The sequence below is a fragment of the Seriola dumerili genome, unplaced genomic scaffold (assembly GCF_002260705.1).
Source record: "Seriola dumerili isolate Sdu_G_001 unplaced genomic scaffold, Sdu_1.0 BDQW01000686.1, whole genome shotgun sequence".
Classification (NCBI taxonomy): Eukaryota; Metazoa; Chordata; class Actinopteri; order Carangiformes; family Carangidae; genus Seriola; species Seriola dumerili.
Genome location: NW_019174941.1, coordinates 601038 through 620968, shown reverse-complemented (window position 1 = coordinate 620968; position 19931 = coordinate 601038). Strand labels below are relative to the sequence as shown.

Sequence of the window (19931 nt, the reverse complement as noted above, 5' to 3'; positions counted from 1 at the left end):
TAGAAGCGTTCCAATATCCCGTCCCTCTGGAGGCCCACATTTATTTTGAGGAGTCAACTGGAGGAGTGAAATAAGTTGCCTAGAGCTGCTTCACAGACCTCGATGCTGCTAAAGGTCAAGTAGCGACTCTGATACATTGTAAAACATCATACAAAAATTTTTCTTCATTTCCAGTTAATTAAATTTAATTTCTCAACCAATTTAGAACTTTTTTTAATACCTGTACAGCTCTGTGTTCATTAAAATAAAATTAAGTACCCAAATAAACATCATTAGCATGTTAGCGGACTTCCCAGCAAGCATTATTTAAGAATTAAACCTCTCCAGAGACTCTTCTATTTTGTGGTTTTAAGAAAAAACATATGATGGAAACTTGCTGGGAGTCTTAAAATCATGGTTGTTTCTTCTTCTAATTATGAAAATAATGCAAAACATTATGGATGGATGGAAACATGGATGTTGGTATCCTTTCCAGTCCCTTCCCCTCTTTGAACCTATCATCAGTTAACGGCCGTTTTTTAGGGCAGCAGGAAAGTTTGCGTTTTAAGTTAAACCATCCGAAAATGTTTTACAGCGTAGCTTTTAGATCACTTTATGATCTGCACATTTTGTTCTGTGCAAGATGATGTCTCCAAAGGAGATGCTCAATGAAGGAATAAGTAGAATCAATCACAGAAATATTGTACTGTATATAAACCTCTATGTGCATAGAGATGTTTTGCGTGCACTCACTAATGGACATGCATTCCTTTGCTCTAAGTGGGAGGTGTGGACAGATGCATGACCCTGGAGGCACTCTGATTAACAACCGTGTTAAACACCTTAGGAACACTGGGTGTATAGAGCGAAAACAAACCACATGAGGAAACAAGAGTGTTTACACTAAACACAAGCTCAGCAGATGCTGTATTGATTCCATCATGTCCAGAATAAAAGCCATATTTTGCTCCATTGAACTTTCATGAACTGGTACTGTTTTGAGAGATTTCTACTTCAAGGACGACATGTCTTTATCTTTAGTGCCAGCTCTTTTGACCTGCCAAATGATTTCTCCTTGGCATTTATTGCTTCAAGACTTAAATGGGACACAATTTGAACAAATCTGAATATTTTCATCATTAAATTAATTATTAAACTTGACTGTCAAGAGTAATAACCACTACTTTTAGAATCCCTATTGTTTTGAAAAAAACAAAAAAAAAAGGGCTTCACCGTTGTTGCTGGTGAGAATTGTATCTGTCACACAGTGGGCTGAGGATAGATGAATACACTCTTGCTGCACAAATAAACTCATTATGGGGATAATCTGTTTAACAATTTGGCAGCACACTTCCCCTGCTGATCCAATCATTTTAATAAGATGATTATTCTGTGCAGGTGCATTTAATTGCGTGTAGTTGACCTGCTGTTAAGAAACTATTAAAAGATTTTTGCTGGAGGAATAAAGCAAACAAAAACATTGCGGATATCAGAAGCAATATTTCTGCAGTACCTCCAGATGCTGCTTTCTTCTTGTTCCCCCCCTTTGTGTGTCAGCCAGCTATATAATTAATACCACTTCAAGTGTGATTGTCTAGCACTGTGGTGGAATTTGTTTCTATATATCTATTTGGAGAATATTAGCTAAAATCGAGACCTTTCACTGCTTCATCTTGGTGAAGGTGAAGCCAAGAAAATTTCATGGCTCCCTCCACTAATATTCTCATGAATTTTAACCAGTCTAGGTGTAGACAGATACTTTAGAGGTGCTGTTTTAGAAACCAATCTCTCTCTCTCTCTCTCTCTCTCTTTCTCTCTATCTATCTCTCTCTCTCTCTCTCTCTCTCTGTCACCGTTTATCTTCCTGGATGTGTGCTGTGAACAGTCAAACAGCTGCAAGTACTTAAAGTATTGCGTCCATGTCATCATCATACTGTGTATTTTCCCTCAACTATCATCTAATTACTCCAAATTGTGTTTGTTTTATCTATGTTCTCTTTAATGACAAGGTCATTAAAGGGGTATGAAGTAATATACAACCTTGACTTGTGCAGTAAATGCAAGACACAACAGACCTGATCCTAACCTTCCCTTGAATGGTGATTATAATGATAAAAAAAAATAAATTAAGTCAAATTTTCCCTGTAAAGCAGAGTGAGCCTTTTAATTACTGTCAATGTTGGATATATGTCTATGAAGAGGTGATAGATTACAATATGAAACACTATTGGCAGCAGTACCACTTGAATGTCTCCTTAGGTGTTTGCTTGCAAGACTACTCTCTGTTACTGAGCCAATGAAAATGCAAGGAGAATATCAGGAAGGTGTCGCATGGATACAGACCAGAGAGTCAGCATTAAAATCTCTTGCACCTGGCTGAGTGATCAATAATGCCACCAACCTACTCCGGAATCTCTGAGGATTTTTTTTGTGTTATCATAGAGAACATAATGTACCTCATTAAATCAATAAGTCAACACAAATGTACTTCACTGTAATTTCCCTTATGTTTTACTATGGCTGTAGAAGAAATCGGCAAACAATAGCTGCACGGCACAGTCTGTTTTAATACCATTATTCACACCACTTGATGCACTTTCTTGTGTCTTCCACCAACATATATTGTGTCCCATAGGCATAAGTCCCCATCAGGTAATCAGGCAGAATATCTCTCTCTGGGGGCATGTTCCAGTAAAGCTGCTCTGCTTTCCACTTTCATGTGATATAGCTTAGGTTCAGCTTTTGTCCATGAGCATCTGCACTGTCCAGTACACAGTCTGCATTTAAATGTAAACTGGCTAGTTTCAATAGAATCTAGTGAGGTACGGCACCACTACCAACTACAGCCTCAAAGGTGACCATGGAATTTAACACCTACTTTACACAACATCAAAACAAACTGAGCAGCTTGAGCTTCATTAAAACTATTGCAGGGCTACTGCATTATATTTCCTCAGATTTTACAGGTCTACTTAATATACTTGTACAGTTTTTGAAGATTCCAGGAGACCAGTTTCTTCCTCATGTACTCTCTGTAAGAGCTGTTTACCTGCCGGCCTACAGTCCAACTCCAACCCCCGCTCAATAGTGAGTTGCCTGTTATAGTTCAAATGGAAGCCATCATAATTTTCATGCTTTTACATTTTACATTGGTGTGTGCCTACACACATCTGTGCTGGAATAAAGGCAAACTGTTAATAGTTAGTGCTGCACTGGTGAGATTAGCTACTAAAACCTCTCATACTAATACCCACCAATAATGCCTGTTTGCCTACAACAAGTGTTTCAGTCCTGGGCCGAGTATGCTGTAGGGTTGTGTAACTTCTCAGTTTAAATTACTGCAACCCTCAATAGGGAAACACTTGAATGTTTTGAAGCACGCAAAACAGTCAGAGGTAGCTGTATCAGCTTGCTGTCACTTAACAATAGGTATTGTTAGCGCCCCGCCAGAGGAAAGGTTGCTGGATGGATAGATGGGTAGACAGAGAGGGGAGGGGCTGAAATTCTTGTTTGTAGTCAAGCAGTGATTTGCCTTTTTAAATAGTAACGCCTGTCTACCTTTGAACCTCCAGATACAAATTGAGAAGGGATCCTCTGAGTCCGTGAGATACTGTAATTCTCTGAGATCCTATTTCACCCTTCGTGACAAAAAAGGAATGCAGAAGAACAGAAAGGGCAGGAGGAGAAGGGAACGCAAAAACACTTTCCCTGCTTCTCCCATGTGCCCTTGAATTTCTTCTGATACTCAGCTCATGTCCAATTCCCACAAGTGTAATCCTCTTTGATGCATAATGTTCCTCTTTATTTTCCAGGAATGTGGTGTGGTCAGAGGTGTTCTAATCCAGTGGTTGGTGCTTTTCATTCTCACCACATCTCTCTCTGTCTCCCTCTGTCTCCCTCTGTCTCCCTCTGTGCTTCTTACTTATTCTCCACCCTTTACTATTTTATCTCAATCAAACCCTCAACACCCCCCCCCCCCCCCCCCCAATCCCTTCTAACCCATTTTCTTTTGTCTAAAGAAGAAGAGCTGGACTATTTAACCCCACCAGTGTGGGCCAGTCACCTCCCTATCTTTCTTCCCGTGGACCATCAGCCAGCGAGAGTTGTGATGGAGGGTGAGATTCGTCGATCGACCTCCCCCCCAGCATCTTCTCTTCTCCCCCAGTCTTAGCAACATGCATGGTGCGGCACTGTGCAGACTGGGGAGTGGATGTCACTCTCAACTTCTTTCTCACTGCTTTCTGCCTTCTGCTGGCAGAAGAGACACCACCCAAGAACAGCTTTTCAGTAGAAATGCCAGCATGAATGCCAAGCATGTCATAGTCTTTACCACTCCACTGTACATCTGCCTCTCTTTCACACTCTACCCTTAAAAAAAAGAAAAAAGAAGCAGTTTCTCAGTACCAGAGAGCAATTCATGTTTTTTCTCATTTCTCATTTTCCTCTCCAGCACCTGGAACCCTTTAAAAACCATCATCGACATGGACGCAGCACTCACGGCTCTTCCGATACCACTAGAACGAGGCCTTGAGTTCTAACCACTGTTATCTTCTTTAGAGACAAGCATATCCCCAAGAGAGAGAACCCTGCTAATCTCTCTGTCAGTGATAGAGGCGTGTCGGGAATGTAGCAAAGCATACCTCAGTGGAGCTGACCCAATAAATCACTCCACTTTGCATCGCTTCAGATGTGTCTTAGCAGTTCATTTACCGTACAGTGAACACCCCAGAGGTGGCTCTCCACCTCTGCTATCGCACAGGCTTCTGCAGTCCTGGGGCCATGTCGAGCTGTCAGCTGGTGGTCATATCTGTCTGTTATCTCTCAGTTTTTCACCCCCTCTGTGCCCTCTCTCAGTCTTGTCTTTTTGTGCCCTCTCTCTGTCCTGTCTGTTGTGTTTTTGTTTTTTTTTTCCACATAGAGGAAGCCCTGGCTGTGTCTTGTATCTGGCATGTGCTGATGCTCAAGGAGCTGCCTCTGTCTGAGAATGTGACCATTTCAATAATCCCTCATTTACATTTTTAAGCTGTTTTTCAGAGCAACAGACAAGTGGAGACCTGTTTCTCTGCCACGCTGACAATGGACAGTGTTGCTATGGTTTTCTGTAATCGCACTAATGAGAATGCCAGTTGTTTATTGTGAAAACCAGAGAGGAAAACATGGGTTGACACCACTAATTAAAAAAAAAAAAAAAAAAAAATATGAAGAGTGAGGATGACGGTGTGTGTATGTGTGTGCAGGTGTGAGTGTCATCATCTTGTGGGAGAAGAAAACTTTTGTAGGGCTTGTTAAAAAGAACAGATCCAACCCTTCTGTCAGACAAGTGCAGGAATTGAATCAATTAGATTTTTGTTGTTTTTTATAAAGAATTAAGAACCATTAAAATCAGTGCAGAAAAAAAAGAACACTAGTTGCCTCTATGTTCATGCTATGATTACACGCAACATAGTCTCAGTGCAATTTGCGTTGGGCAACAATATCTGGTGTGTGTGTGTGTGCGCAGTGCAATTTCAGTATTCATTATGGCATGACATTGCACCTGCGTCACTGCCCGCTTAGAAATCCTCTTTTAGCAAATACAAATGCAAATAGGAAATTGTACGGGTTCACCTTGACAAGGTGAATGCACATACCACAAGTTTCCATTTTTACTTGCTCGAAGTTTCATGAAAATTTGGCCTTGTAGATTCATTCAATCCTTTTTATATCCACTGATACAATTATATAATAGTATTAAACACTACCTTGAATCAATTAACATGCAGCTTGCTTGACACACATCTCTGTCTAGTGAGAAAATTGATGTCACATCGAACACTTTCACGTCTGCTCCTTGTTATCCTCACTCTTGTATTCAGTGAAAGAAAAGCTATAAATGTTTTATGATAGTGTCCCTCATGTAATGAATGCATTCACAAACTGACCCTTATATACTCAGAGGAATTTATATTTATGGAACATAACTTTAAGCCTGACGACACTTGGTAGGAATCAACAAGCAGATGGTCAGTCTGAGCCACGTCCATTCACTCAACCAACATGGCTTTAGAAGGTGGGGTCCGTCGATGTACAAACTGGGCATCTGCTCCGTCATTCGTCCATATTAATCTTTGGTATCTGTTAAATGTAGGAGCTATGTGGCACTCAAAGAATGCACCCTGGATATGTCCATGGAGCTAAACATGGCACCATTTACAATGCAGCCGGCCAAGATGAAAACGACCCCTCATGTGCTGTACAGCGACATGCAGTCTATTTATGATGCTTCTACTATATCCCAGAAACAGTGGGTGATGTTCCTAGTTTAAGTTTAAGTTTATTTATATTTATTCGTCATTTGCTTGAGACGGATCCCTGTGTAGTTTCACCTCTTGGGCCTGGCACTCCCAACGGACCCCACATTTAAGTGAGGGGCAGGAGAACTAATTTTGATGGAATATAAAAGAATTAAGTGATTCTGGCCAAGTCAGGCATTCACTCTTAGCATTACCCATTGTCTCCATCAACACCCATAAATCTTTAATCCCTACCTACTCACTCATTCTAAATTACGCGTGATAAGACATGAAAAATAATTGGACCTTTCTATAGTGAAGACACTGAATTGAAGCCAAGAGCGGCTTTAAATGATTTCAGCCATTCATAATGTGAGCTTTTATTTAATTTGAAAGAATATCATGCAGTTAAATTAAGTTAAATGCTGTGGTGACTTTCATGTCAAGGAAATTATAACTGATAACAAAGATAGCTGTTAGCTGCTTCATGATGAATCTTTACAATTGGTTTAATGGCTGTCAACTCCTACAGATAATAAAAATTATGTTTTTTCTGTCAGAGCCACTTATCATGGTTCAGTGACAATTACCACACACCGCAACTGGATAGCATGCAGAAATGCCCTACTAAAGTAGAAGCACTGTTACTTTACTAAATATTACTAAGAGTAGAAGTAAAAATAAATTTTTAAACCTTCTCAAGAGATGTTCTTTTGAAAATGGCTTTGAGCAAGAGCTGTGGCCATGAAAAAGCTCATCTGGTAATCATAAGCAGTCATAACATGCCTCGCCATCCCGTCCCTCTTCAGTTCAGTGATGCTCTGCAAGAAAAGTGACACCATTTTCTTTATGAGGAAACTTAATCTTAAAAAATTGCTTTAGGAGGAAAAAGAAGTTTAAAGCAAACTGAAATGAGAAATCTTCCTCTCTGTGTCGGAGCAGCGTAACTCCAGGACACTCTATAATCCTTCCCTTTCTCAAAGCATGAGTGCAAAAAGAATCAAGAATCTGCCTAAATAAATTATTGACTTTAGCATACTCAGATTGTACAAATGCAAAACAAAGATTTTCAGTTACAGTAATGAGAGTAATTATTTACTTTCCACCACCACTAATTGCAGCATGATCAATATTCTGTTAGGAGCAGTGTGTCTAGAATGCATACAGGTCTTTTTTTTTTTCTTCTTTTATAGCAGGCATTTTGACTTGTCTTAGCAGGAGAAGCACAAGCGTAACTGCAGACTTTAATGATGGCTCTTTTACATTTTTGAGCCAGTCAGCCATGATGCACAATAACAGGGCTCTGGTACTGGCACGCATTGATGGAAAGCAGTGATGTATTAATGTTATAAGTTATACCTGTGCAGTTTCCTAAAAATAGCTGCCATGAAAGAAAGGAGATCAATCAATCAAACTTTTTTTGATAGGTTTTCTATTGCTTGAATGTTGAATATTCCTCCTGTATTTTAAAGCATTAAATAAATGCACTGTAACTCAAGCCCAAGAGATCTTTCTCATAATAGACGTTTGACCTGTCAGAGAATAAAAAAAGCCCTGCCATGTAGACCTATCAAGCCCTTATTAGTTAGTTTGCTAATAGGTCTGTATGTTGCGAATGCTACTATAGTTACATTCTTAATAATAAGTCCTCAGTGATGTCTACATTAAGAAATAAACACGCTTATTCATGCATTAATGCATTTTTCATGAAGGACACTTTGACTTGTCCTGGCAGGAAGGACGTGTAGTATACCCAATAACATTAACGACGGCTCTGTTCCATTCATCCAGGAGTGTCAGTAAGTCACCGCAGTGAGGCGGCATGCACAGCACCAGAGTCCTGCCCCTGAAACAGCTGAGTGGGACGCAGACATTAGTTATGTTTTCACCTGTGGTTTCCCTTTGCTATTTCTGCAGTTTTTAATGTTGTGAAATGTCAAATGTATATGTATGAACGTATTTATTTAACCCAGCTCCCATAAACCTTTCACATGGAGGACACATTGACTTGTTATGGCAGGAAGCACACAGGTGTAACCAATAACATTAACGACGGCTCAGTTCCATTTAGGGGCGTCACCACAGTGAGGTAGCACGCACAACACCGGGGCCCTGTGACTGAAATCCATAAATGGAATGCAGGCATTAATAATGTTATTAGTTACACCTGTGTTTGACTAGTCAAAGTGTCTGCTGTGATAAAGGTATAATGGCTTGAATTTGCATAAGCATCTGACAGGAGTTAGGCTCGGGGCATATTCCCTCCTCCCTGGAGCCCTGCCTGCTTCCAACTCAGACAGCATCATTTTCTAATAAGATTTTCATGGACTGTTGTGGGTGAGATTTCTCTTCGTTAATTCCTGCGTTAAAAAACAAACACCGGAATTATGTTTATCTACCAAAGAGTGCTGGATGGTGCAGCTACAACCTGGTGAAGTTGTGGTGAGTCAGAGGGTAATAACAGCGTCTTTTATCGGTGGGTTGACAGTTGACACCGGCTTCCTGTTAAATCATCAAAGCGGGGAGTTGCGGGCCTGTCAGAACATGGCAACACTTCACTACCTTGAAGACACCCTACTCATCCCCACCAAAACACTAACACACACACACACAGGCACACACACATATACACACACAGACAGACACCTCAGACCCACACATAAACGGATGGGTGAGGTTTGACATGATTGACCTCTTCACCTTTGCCCTCTGATTAATTTCACCTCTGTGTGGGAGGGCCTCTCTCTCTCTCCCTCTCTCTCCCTTTCTCTCTCTATCCTTCAGTCCACTTATGCAATCTCTCTCTCTCTCTCTCTCTCTGTCTGCAGACCTGAATGAGTGCGGGCTGAAGCCGAGGCCTTGTAAACACAGGTGCATGAACACATATGGGAGTTACAAGTGCTACTGCCTGAACGGCTACATGCTGATGCCTGACGGGACCTGTGGAAGTGAGTGTGTCTCTCTCACACACACACACACACACACACACATCTCTGTGACTGTACACAGTTTGCACTGTTTGCGGATAATTTCATTCCTGATCTATTTTCTCCTTCATCCGTTTCTTTTTCATAATCTCTACCTTGCTTTGTAGCCTGGGTGTGCTACTGTGAAGCTTTTCTTCACTTTATTACAGATGTGTTCATCTGAATGCATGCACAGGGCAATGCTGATGACATATGCGCTCTATTATGAAATACATTTTCCCTCTCGTGTGACTACGTCTGACAGCAGCCTCACAATCCTTTTGATAGACTGTTTTGATTAAAGCCCCATGTTGATCCGCTTCATTATAGCTGCTCTACAGTCTGAAGAACCCCTGTGAAGAACCCAAAGAGGGCTAAAATGAAAAATATGAAAGAAACACAATCTTTAGACCCTCGAGTGAATGTGCAGGTCTTATTGGTTGCCCTGAGGTATTCCACAGAATGGGAGTTAATGCCTGCACATGTCCCACCCGATAACTATTTTCTCATCACGTTTCCTCTCAAGGATGGCGTGACTCCCAGTACCTCATTTTAATTAGGTCTTTTTTTTATCAGAGGAAAATTAATTTTCTCCCCTTTAAAGTCTGAATTGCTCACCACTAGAGGCAATCTCAAACTATGCTAGGTGTTGTTGTGTGATGATTGCACGATAGTGTTAAACACCTTGCTGCTCTTCTTCTCTCCCTTGCTACTGCTTTGATCAATAGATCACTGTAGCATTTAATCAGCCTGGCCTGCCTCAGTCATCAAACTGTACTCCAGGGTGCCTGCGGCAGCTGAAGTAGCAACGGCAGCATGAGCCTCACTTTTAATTTCCTTTTTAGGGTCTGAAGTTATCAAGAGAGGCTGAACAAAATCTGTTCCATTATATTATTATTTTGGAGGGTCTTGATCTGCCCAGCATGGCTCAACAACAGAGGCGCTGCACGCCGCCGCTTTGATAGGGTGGAGACGGATTATGAGGCTTCAAAAGTAGGGAAGGATAAAAGTTGGTGAGTCAGGATATGCGTGGGTTAGGTGTGAGCACAGAGCGACTGCGCAGCACAGGGATCTAATAATGGCAGAGTGTGTGCTGTTCCGTTGTCTGCACCCCAGGGTCAACCTGGCTAATATCAGAGAAGGCAGGCGAGTGGCTCTTACACACTGACTGGAGGATAAGGACAAAGTGTGAGTGTTTATGTTAGAAAGAAAGCAAGTGTGGGTGGGAGTGAGAGCAGAATAAACTTGTAGCACCAGCAAGTGTTAATGTGTTTTGTGTTTCCCTTGTGTCCATCAGATGCCCGCACTTGTGGCATGGCCAACTGCCAGTACGGCTGCGAGGTGCTGAAGGGAGAGGTTCGGTGTCAGTGCCCGTCACCGGGGCTACAACTGGCTCCAGATGGAAGAACCTGTGTGGGTAAGTCCAAGTCTTTATATACAGTATATCTCCACAGAACTGAAAACTGAGCCTTTATTTTAACCACTCCCTTCCATGAGCAGCTCATGTGAAGTATCACAAATGAGAATGTTGTGTTTTTTTGTTTTTTGTTTTTCCTTTCTTCTCAGCTTTTAAATTTGCTGAGTGATAATCAAATACTACTGTTTTGGCAGAGCAAGAAAGACAACTTGGCAGTGAAAATGCAATTTGGGACCTCAAACAAAACTTATTAGCGAGCAAAGCTGGAATTCATCCAAAATATTTACCAATGAATCTTTCTTTTTTGCTTTGATCAAGGACCTCAGCAATTTAACACCCCTTGTCAACCATAGCGGGACTTTATTCCACATACGTCCTCCTGCTTTTACAGCAGAAATGTGATCAGGAGAAGCCCACCCCCCTCTCGCCCTATCATCCCCTCCTTCTTTCATTACCCGTTTTACGTGGCACAGCTCCTAACATGGGTAACTAACAGATGAAGGGGGCCAGTTGAGGCAGTTAACCTGTGTCAGGTTTAAATACAGGCTGTTCCAGACTGGGCTGTTCCTGTTACTCTGCCATATAGTCCCACTTAACTGCGGGCTGGCTAATGGGGGGCGGATTTCTAAAAGAGGACGGACATCAATCATGAAGAGTGATGGAGGAGAGGATGGAAAGGTTGCCTGCCACAGGTGTTACGACAGTTTAATGGAATGTTTCCGGATCCCTCTGGAAGCAAATGTTTTATTGTCAGGTTTATGGCGAGTTTCTAATCATATTTATGGAGGTATATTCCTTCCAGTAACCAGAGCCTCATATAAGGGGGCGTTTGCATAGATGCAGATGTTTTTACTCATTATGATGCTGTGAAATCTAATGTGTCAACTCATTTTTGTTCTAGCTTTGAAAGCGACCTTGGTCTGCTTTTATCAAACTTTAAAAAGATACAATTAAGATTGCTCTGAAGACCTCACTGAGGAGTGAAAAATTAGTGTGAAGAAAAAAACTCTTCATCAAGTGACTTACTCCTACTTACAGCACATTATCTCGCCCACAAATGATCACTGTTGCTCCGGTTCACTTCTATTGAAGCACAACGGACAAATTCAAGCCTGCATGCATCTTCTGTTTCGATGTGATCTTCAACCAGCACCAAACGGACTTGCAAGTCAGAGTTCACCTTTGTTCAGCCTTGGCCGGGAGGATGTCCCCGGTCACCAACAGAAACACTCATGCACTGTGTTTGGAAATCAGACGTTTTAATCACTATTACACTCTATGTAGTTGATGATTTCTCGGATAAATATTTATTTATTACCTTTTTTACGTCACATCCTATCTTGGGGCTGACTGCAGAGCAAGTTAATTGAATGTAAAATAATGTGAAGATACCTTCAGTAACATTTATGAGCAACTTTCGAGTGATCACATGATTAATCTTATGTCTGCTCAGAGCAGGAACAGCCAATCAGAAACAGTATTCATTCAAAAAGCAGAAACAAGATACGTAATATGTTTTTCTGCTAAAACGTATATAGATTTAATAGCTCCAGTTGTAATTAGCATGTGAAAGTAACATCAAGCTAATATTTTCAGAATATATATGTAGGGATTTACTAATAGATATGAAATAACAGAACATTAGTTGAAATTGAAACTAAGAGAAAGACTGGGGCTGGAAAGAAATTCTGCTGCTGCTAGATGAGGTACATCAGGGAAATCATATATTAAGGAGAATTTAATACCGCACTGACATTTGCAGGAATTGCAAAAAATCAATACCAACTTTATTTTTACTGCTTACACCCCTGATTAAAAAATAGAATAAAATAAGATAAAAGAAATGAAAAAAGAAATGTTGAAGAAGAAAAAAGGAAAAAGATTCTAAGTTGTTTTACTTCAGCTAACATAGTATTCCTCATGACAAAGGACATTTTGTATTTTGTAAAATGAAAATATGCCATGGAAGATGTGTTCTTAACTATAATATACTATACTGCTGTTGCCAAGAATCTACTCTTAATGAAATTACAGTAAAAGATCTGTGGAGCTCTTAAGAGTATTTTAGGTTTTAAGAAATTTGATTTATTGCTTTCATTCTTTGTTTGCGAGGAGGAGTAAAAGTGAGTGATATTTGCTTTTATCTTCTACTTCTAGTTGTTTGATGATTTAATTTAATAATTTTTGCTTTAGCTACAGGATATATGATTGAATGTAGGAATTGAAATGTAGCGACGTCTTCTGATCCACTAAAAGGAAGAACTGACTTGTTTTTGCACTATGACAGCACAGCAACAAAACCCCTGATTAATGACGATGTTTATTGATGTTTTTGTTACTGCTGTGGGAGTTTGGAATGAGACAGCCTCATATTTCAGTGCTGTCTCACATAGAAGTTGCTTAATGTATCAGACAAGTTGTCAAGTAAAACACAGTTGCAGAGCTTAATATTGTCTAACTAATCTTGGCTGATGTGTGTGTGTGTGTGTGTGTGTGTGTGTGTGTGTGTGTGTGTGTGTGTGTGTGTGTGTGTGTGTGAATATGAGTTAAAGTCAGAAGAGTTGTTACTTTGACCGAGAAGTCAGAGCTGCCTTCAGAGCAGGTGTAACTGTTCATAAAAGCAGGGATTTGTGAGGAACAATTCATTGTGTGTAAAGACACATTGTATAGTTCTACATTTACATGAGCTTGTGTGTTCTTTGTAAAACACAATAATTCGCCCTGTCAGTAGCTGAATAAATGCAGCTGCAGCCTCCAACTGTTGTTCATTAAGCAGCTCCACCGGAGCAGTCTGGGATTAAGTGCCTTGCTGATGAGAACCTCAGCAGTAGCTGTTAAGGGGATAAGGGAGATCTTCCCACTTACTCCACTCGTGTGTTTCCCCAGCTGCTCCAGGTGTCTCTGTTTTTAAGGTCCTTTTAAACAACAGTCCCTGTAGCCCCACAGTGCCCCAGCGGCATTATGCAGCAAATAAATTAATGATTTTAAGGCAAATGCTTTGAGCCTCTCGGTGTCTAAATATTAATGCCCACATGCCTGCAAAGGTGATTAACAGAGACACTTAGAATAGGTCATTAAATAATGAAACAAGGTAGTGTGCACTGTATTCTGCTCACTGAACAGAATACATAATGTGCTTTGTTCATAAATGAATACTAACCAGGAAAGGTTGAAAAAAAAACTCTTCGGGTATGAATAGAAATGTTTGTTTAGTTTTGAATTAAATTGCCTTTTTTTAATCTTGAAGTTTTCCATTGCATTGTGTTATTTTGAATGCATTATGTGCTGTATGTGACCAACTCTCAAGGGCAACTTTAGTGAAAAAATGACGAATACATTAATGTCAATTTGAATATCATCTTGTGTGTAATAATCTGCATCTTTTTTGTTGTTGTTGTTGCTGGTGTAGATGTGGATGAGTGTGCAGCAGGAATAGCTGTGTGTCCCAGGTTCAGGAAATGCATCAACACCTTTGGTAGCTACATCTGCAAGTGCCATGAGGGGTTTGACCTGCAATATATCAATGGGAAATACCAATGCATAGGTACTGTCACAAGGCCTCTGCAGTGGGGCTTTTACAGATAAAACTCACAAAGGTCATAGATGTGCTGAGATGTTTTGACTTATAACCAAGTTATTTTTGGTGATGCAGGAGTTTTTTTCAGAAACTAAGAGAAAATTGAAAAGAAAAAAAAAAATGAAATGCACATTAACATTGTTGCAGGAACTGGGTGTGATGATTTCACCTGGATAGAAGCTCAGTAATGTTGTTCTGTTTATAATCTACTTTTTATTCCACTACATTTATTTGGCCACTACAATTACTGGTCACTTTGCAGATTAAGATTTACATACAAAACATATCATTATCATACAAATATGATGCATTGTCATAGATTAAACTATCATGTACACAGTACAAATAAATTTCAGTATAAAAATTAGCTCTAAATTAAACAACATAGAATTGCTGCTGACATGTAAATAATAATAATAATAATCCAATAACTAAATATTATAATATAACACCTTGGAAGGATTGCATGCAGGGCTTCTACTATTAATGGAGTGTTTTTATACTGAGATATTGCTACTTATGTATAATTAAAAGATACTTACAATCTAAAAGAAATATACTGAAAATCAAAATAGTCAAATAAATTGAGTTGGTTGAGGCTGTCTCATAAAGCAAGATTAACTGGATAAACCCACTGAGTAAAATCCGTTACCCATGTGGGCAAAATATTTTGAGTTAAGGCAAAGAAATTGGATAGAAAACATAATAAAATTAATGTGACTTCAGTTTGTGCCTTGTATTTCTGTGCTTTATGAAGCTGATGTAGTAAACACAGAAAATGATAAAGGAGGAAGTGAAAATGCTTCAGAATACTTCAGATTTGATGAACTTTCACTACTGCAAAGCTAATTCAAACAGCTCATTCAGTTTCATGTTATTAAATTTTGCCCTGATAGTGCTCTCCAGTGATATGCACCATACTTATGAATACCTGCCATCTAAAATATGAATTAGTATTCTATACAAATCCACATTACCTTGAATCTCAGCAGCATCTGGAGAATACACCATCTCCAGTCTTTATTTATTCATTTTTTAAGAACAAACTTTGGAGGTAAAAAAAAAGAAGGGCTGAGCAGTGATAGTTAAAAGAATTGATGGCGGTTGCCTCTAAAATTCTTCAAAGACCATGTAGCTCTCTTTTACTCTTGCAATGATTTTGCTCTGGCATTCATAGAAGGATCACCGTTATTCACTTAAATGCTTTCACTAACAGTACATGTGACATAAACTTCTAAGTGCATGTGAAGCAAGCAGCCTTTGATATTCAGCTGTTATATGCATTTTACACTTGCAACCGGTGGCTGAATGTTGTTATGTTTCCATTATCTTTCAGACGTGGATGAGTGCTCTTTAGGTCAAAGCCACTGCAGCAGCTTTGCCACCTGCTACAACACGCCGGGCTCATACAAGTGCAAATGCAAAGACGGCTTCAGGGGGATGGGCCACGACTGCAAACGTAAGGATCGAGAACAAAACCTTGGCCCCGATGTTCACTTTCTGCAAAGAGGATTGGGGCCTCACATTTTTGTTTTCTTTGCCCGTGTTTTTTTTGAAAAGGTAGGAAAGCAAGGACAAGGGAGGAATAGCCTTGCAAGCACAAAGCTGGGACTGAAATTCCTTTCTTTGTAATGGCTGTCAGTCATGACTTAAATCAGCCTGCTCCCTTATCACATGTGCCCAGAGTCAGACTTGACTCCACTTTTGACATTTGGCCATTTTTGATCAGCCCAAAATAAAAAAAAAAAAATAAATAAAAAAAAAACGGAAAGTGAAATATTTCTTTCCCTGGCACTCTGTCTCATTCTGCTTGCTGACATGCAATTCATTAGTCTGTGCGTCTGCAGTTTTTTTTTTTTTACAGCACCTTGTGGATAAGAAGTCATTTATTCTCCACAGTTATTCAATCATCTAACAGACACAACTGGTGTAGCAGTCCATAGAGCAGAGACGATGCCTCCCGGCGTAGTGCGCTGCAAATACTTCACCCTGTCACCTGCCCAAAGGGTGTGTGCCTCAAGTGCTCTGGGAGTCCAGTTGCAATATCCTATTTGTGTATCACATATCAAAGTCGCCTGCAACCTGAGAAGGCAATAACTGAGTTCAAACCACTTGCCTTTGTCCACTCTCATTCCTCACTCATGAAACCCTTATGAACCCCCCCCCACCACCACCACCACCACTGCCACCACTGCCACCACTGCCAACCCAACCCCCCCAATCTCTGCCTCCGCTCCTGACGGGAAGAATGTGTGGAGGAACAAAGGAAAAGGAGGTGTACCTTCAATGACGTCAGCAGAGCGAGGGTGATCTCCGGGGCACAGCAGCCTGTTTGAGCGCAGAGATCATCCACACACACACTCACACACACACACACACACACACACACACACACACACAGACTCACAGAGCAGCTTTCACCCGATGCTGTGAAGCCTCTGGCTATAAGCACACAAAGAATAACTAATCAGGACGACCATGAAAAAAAAGGCTATTTTCGGAAAAGCAAAATCAATTTCACAAAAGTAGAAATTCACTGGATCCTGCGGTGCCTCTGTGGTTTAGTTTGCGAAGCCACATGCCATGCTCCCATGAACCCTTCCTTCTTTCTCTTTTTAACAGGCCCATTGAGTAATAAATATGTACAGGTTTGCCTTAAAATGAATGAACGTGAACTTGGAGCGTGCTGATTTTACGGGCCGCTTTTGCAAGTGTGAACTTTTCCTTCAGTGAGATTTGAGACACCCAGTTAGTTTTAGGATGCTAACATTTAGTTAATAGATATCAGGAGAAGTCTCAGTAGATGAAAGAAAGCTCTCCACAGCAAAAGTCAGGCTAATCATTGCAGTTAGTCTGCAATTCTACACCTCATTAACTCTTAAGTGCTCATATTTCAGTGCTCCATCTGCATTCTCTTATTATTTCAGCCATTCCTAAGGTGGTTATTGACCCCCCGAGACCAGGCAAGCTGCCTCCAAACCATCACAACCACATCCCTGACTTGGATCAGAGGAGGACAACCACCACCACTTCCACCACTACCCGCCGCCCACCAGTGAATCCAAAGAGAATCTTCCCCTTTATCCCCAAATCCACGACTGCCACCACTACCACAACAGCAACAACAACCACAACCACAACCATGACCAAGGCACCTCTGCCACCAAAGAGGGTCACCCCACCTCCACGCAAGCCTTCAGTTCCCACCCAGAAGCCCTTCATCCCCACAAGGAAGCCACCAATACCCACACGCAAGCCCTACGTCCCACCAAGGCCAGTAGCTCCCACCAGACGCCCCGCAACGCCACCACCCATCACCCCTGTAGACAACACCATCCAGAAGGAGGTCACCAAGCAGAGAGGGGACGTCCACAGTAAGAACTAGATTTTTTATTTATTTCTGTTTTATTTTTTACATACTAACAACACTCTTGCAAATTTGTTGAAAATACACATATTATTATCACCTTTTAAGCTGATATGGTGAACCTGCTACCAAAACAGCTGCCTTTTTACAGATCCAGGACACACAGACACAGAGCAACATCAGGATTCATTTGGAGCCACGTTTCTGGCCACCACATGAAATCCCACATTCACTCTCATTTTAACCCAGTTTTGGTTTTTAAGCCCCTCCTTAGGGAAATATCTGCCTCTTTAGCTGCTAAATGCTTTTTCACTGAAAACAGATGCTGTGTCTGGGAAGGACGCTGATGAGAGCAGTGAGAGTAAGAGAGCCATAAAACCGAAACAATGAGCTGAGAGAAGCTAGAACTACTACCAGTGACACCTTTTACGTCACACACATATAGAAATATATCATTTCATTCATTCTGTTCATGTGGAAAGATTTATCAGAGCAGCTTTAACTGCTCAGAAAACATAATAGTTTTATAATAGAGTATTAATAGGCTCTAATCTGTGTGTTTTGATGTTTGATGGTGTGGTGAAGCTTTTGTTTACTTTCGGGTCACAGACTTTGACTTTAAAAGGCACCTATTTGTCTCGCCATTCATCTTCATCAACTCCCTGACAGGTTTGTGCTATCCAAATTGGAGCAAATTTGCATTTTTCTTCCTCTCAATCCTGAAACACTGTGTTTATTATGAAACATGTCACATTCTGGGTGAATCAGGAGTGATGTTTACCTGACAGATGATGTGTATTATCAATGTGTATTATCATATCAATTTTGTATTCAAACACATGAACGTGTGGTGGTAACTTACCCGAGCAGTTGGCAATGGGCTCCCATGTGTACACAGTTTGTTTGAAGGCGAACCACACAACAGGTTTATGTTGTAAAAATCTGGCAAGAAACTTGAAGATTGTTTGTAATGTAAACTGAAAATGGCTGAAATCAAAGGTTACTATCTATCTGATTCAATACAAGGCTGCCACTGTAATACGGACCCCTCTTATATATGAAGATTCAAGGTGGTTAACATGTAAATCAGGCTATATCCACCCTCAAATTAAAGTATGATACGCAGATTGTTAGGAAATAATGCCCATTTTTATAAGATGACAAATTTGTCTCACTAATATTATGCTAAGTATTTAAGTAAAAAATATCTTCCTCTCAAGATAATTATCCCTTTGGCTACAGTTAAAAAACAAACTGGTTCTGCAGCCAGACTGTTGTTTACCCACATGTCACACAGTGCTCTCTGCCAAGCCTGAATCTTTGACACCAATTGCATTCAAAATGCATCATCACTCTTTGTTTTATTTTGACATTCTTTGATCAAAACCAAATAACGGACCTGAATTTGAAAATACTGCAGCAATGAGGGGTGGCTGAGATTGTTTCTTTTGGCTTTAACAAAGATGGTAATCGCTGCAATCATCTGCTGCTTTGCACCTTTTCAAAATGGTGAATTGTGTTTAATGAGATAATCCCTGTGACATGCGACTTGTTAAGCCTGAAATATTCAGTTGAGGGCCAAAGTCACGGATACATTTTTTTAATTTGGAGCTAATACATGATTTGTCTGCAGGCAATTATGTTTTATTACAGTATTTAAAGGATAAGGTTGTTTAATTCTATACTTTTCTAATTGTCAACAAATCCCATGAAAAGCAACAATGAACGGATCCTACTAGCAACTGTTTACCGTGTATAAAGCCTGATAAGACTTATTCCTGTGCCACACTGTTGCACTGGTTGACAACAAAATTTCATTCATTTCCATTGGGGTGGAAACAAAACTTTCAGAGCTGAAAATTTCAAAACCTGGACAATCTGCGTGACTGGATACCATGAGGACTGAGTGATAAACTGAGTTATTTTATAGCCTGTTTGAACTGACCCTTGAATGTGAAAAAAGTGCAGTGGCTAATTATTCATTATTCATCCATTCTGATGCTGTAAATTGTTATGAACACACCAACTGCATATTCATCAAAATAGTCGCCAACAAATGCACTATTTGCTTCTTTTTGAGTAAAGTTTACTGAAAACTACAGTACTTAGCTGTTCTCTGAAATTACTTAGCCTTTAAGGACTTGAATTATATATCTGTGAGCCATTTTTAAAGACTTATGTTGAGTGATGCTATTTTTATCTTTATATAATTGTTTTCATTGCTTAAATGTAACATTTTTTTTTTTATCTGCCAAGTGCTCATTGCATACAACAAACAGATCAAACGGAAAATACTCAAGTAGAAGTTTCAGTAAAATTGCACATTATGATACAGCCGTACGGAAAACGCTGC

The 19931-nt window shown here is 40.2% G+C and overlaps 1 protein-coding gene across 2 annotated transcripts in view; it reads left to right on the top strand.

The window, feature by feature from the left end:
- npnt (nephronectin) overlaps window positions 1-19931 on the top strand; it is a 49145-nt gene that overhangs the window by 20396 nt on the left and 8818 nt on the right. For both annotated transcript variants that reach the window (XM_022765468.1, XM_022765467.1), the window contains 5 exons: window positions 9080-9199; window positions 10515-10634; window positions 14044-14178; window positions 15548-15670; window positions 17139-17585. In XM_022765468.1, the coding sequence (XP_022621189.1) occupies window positions 9080-9199; window positions 10515-10634; window positions 14044-14178; window positions 15548-15670; window positions 17139-17585 (945 nt within the window). The remainder of the gene's footprint in view (window positions 1-9079; window positions 9200-10514; window positions 10635-14043; window positions 14179-15547; window positions 15671-17138; window positions 17586-19931) is intronic.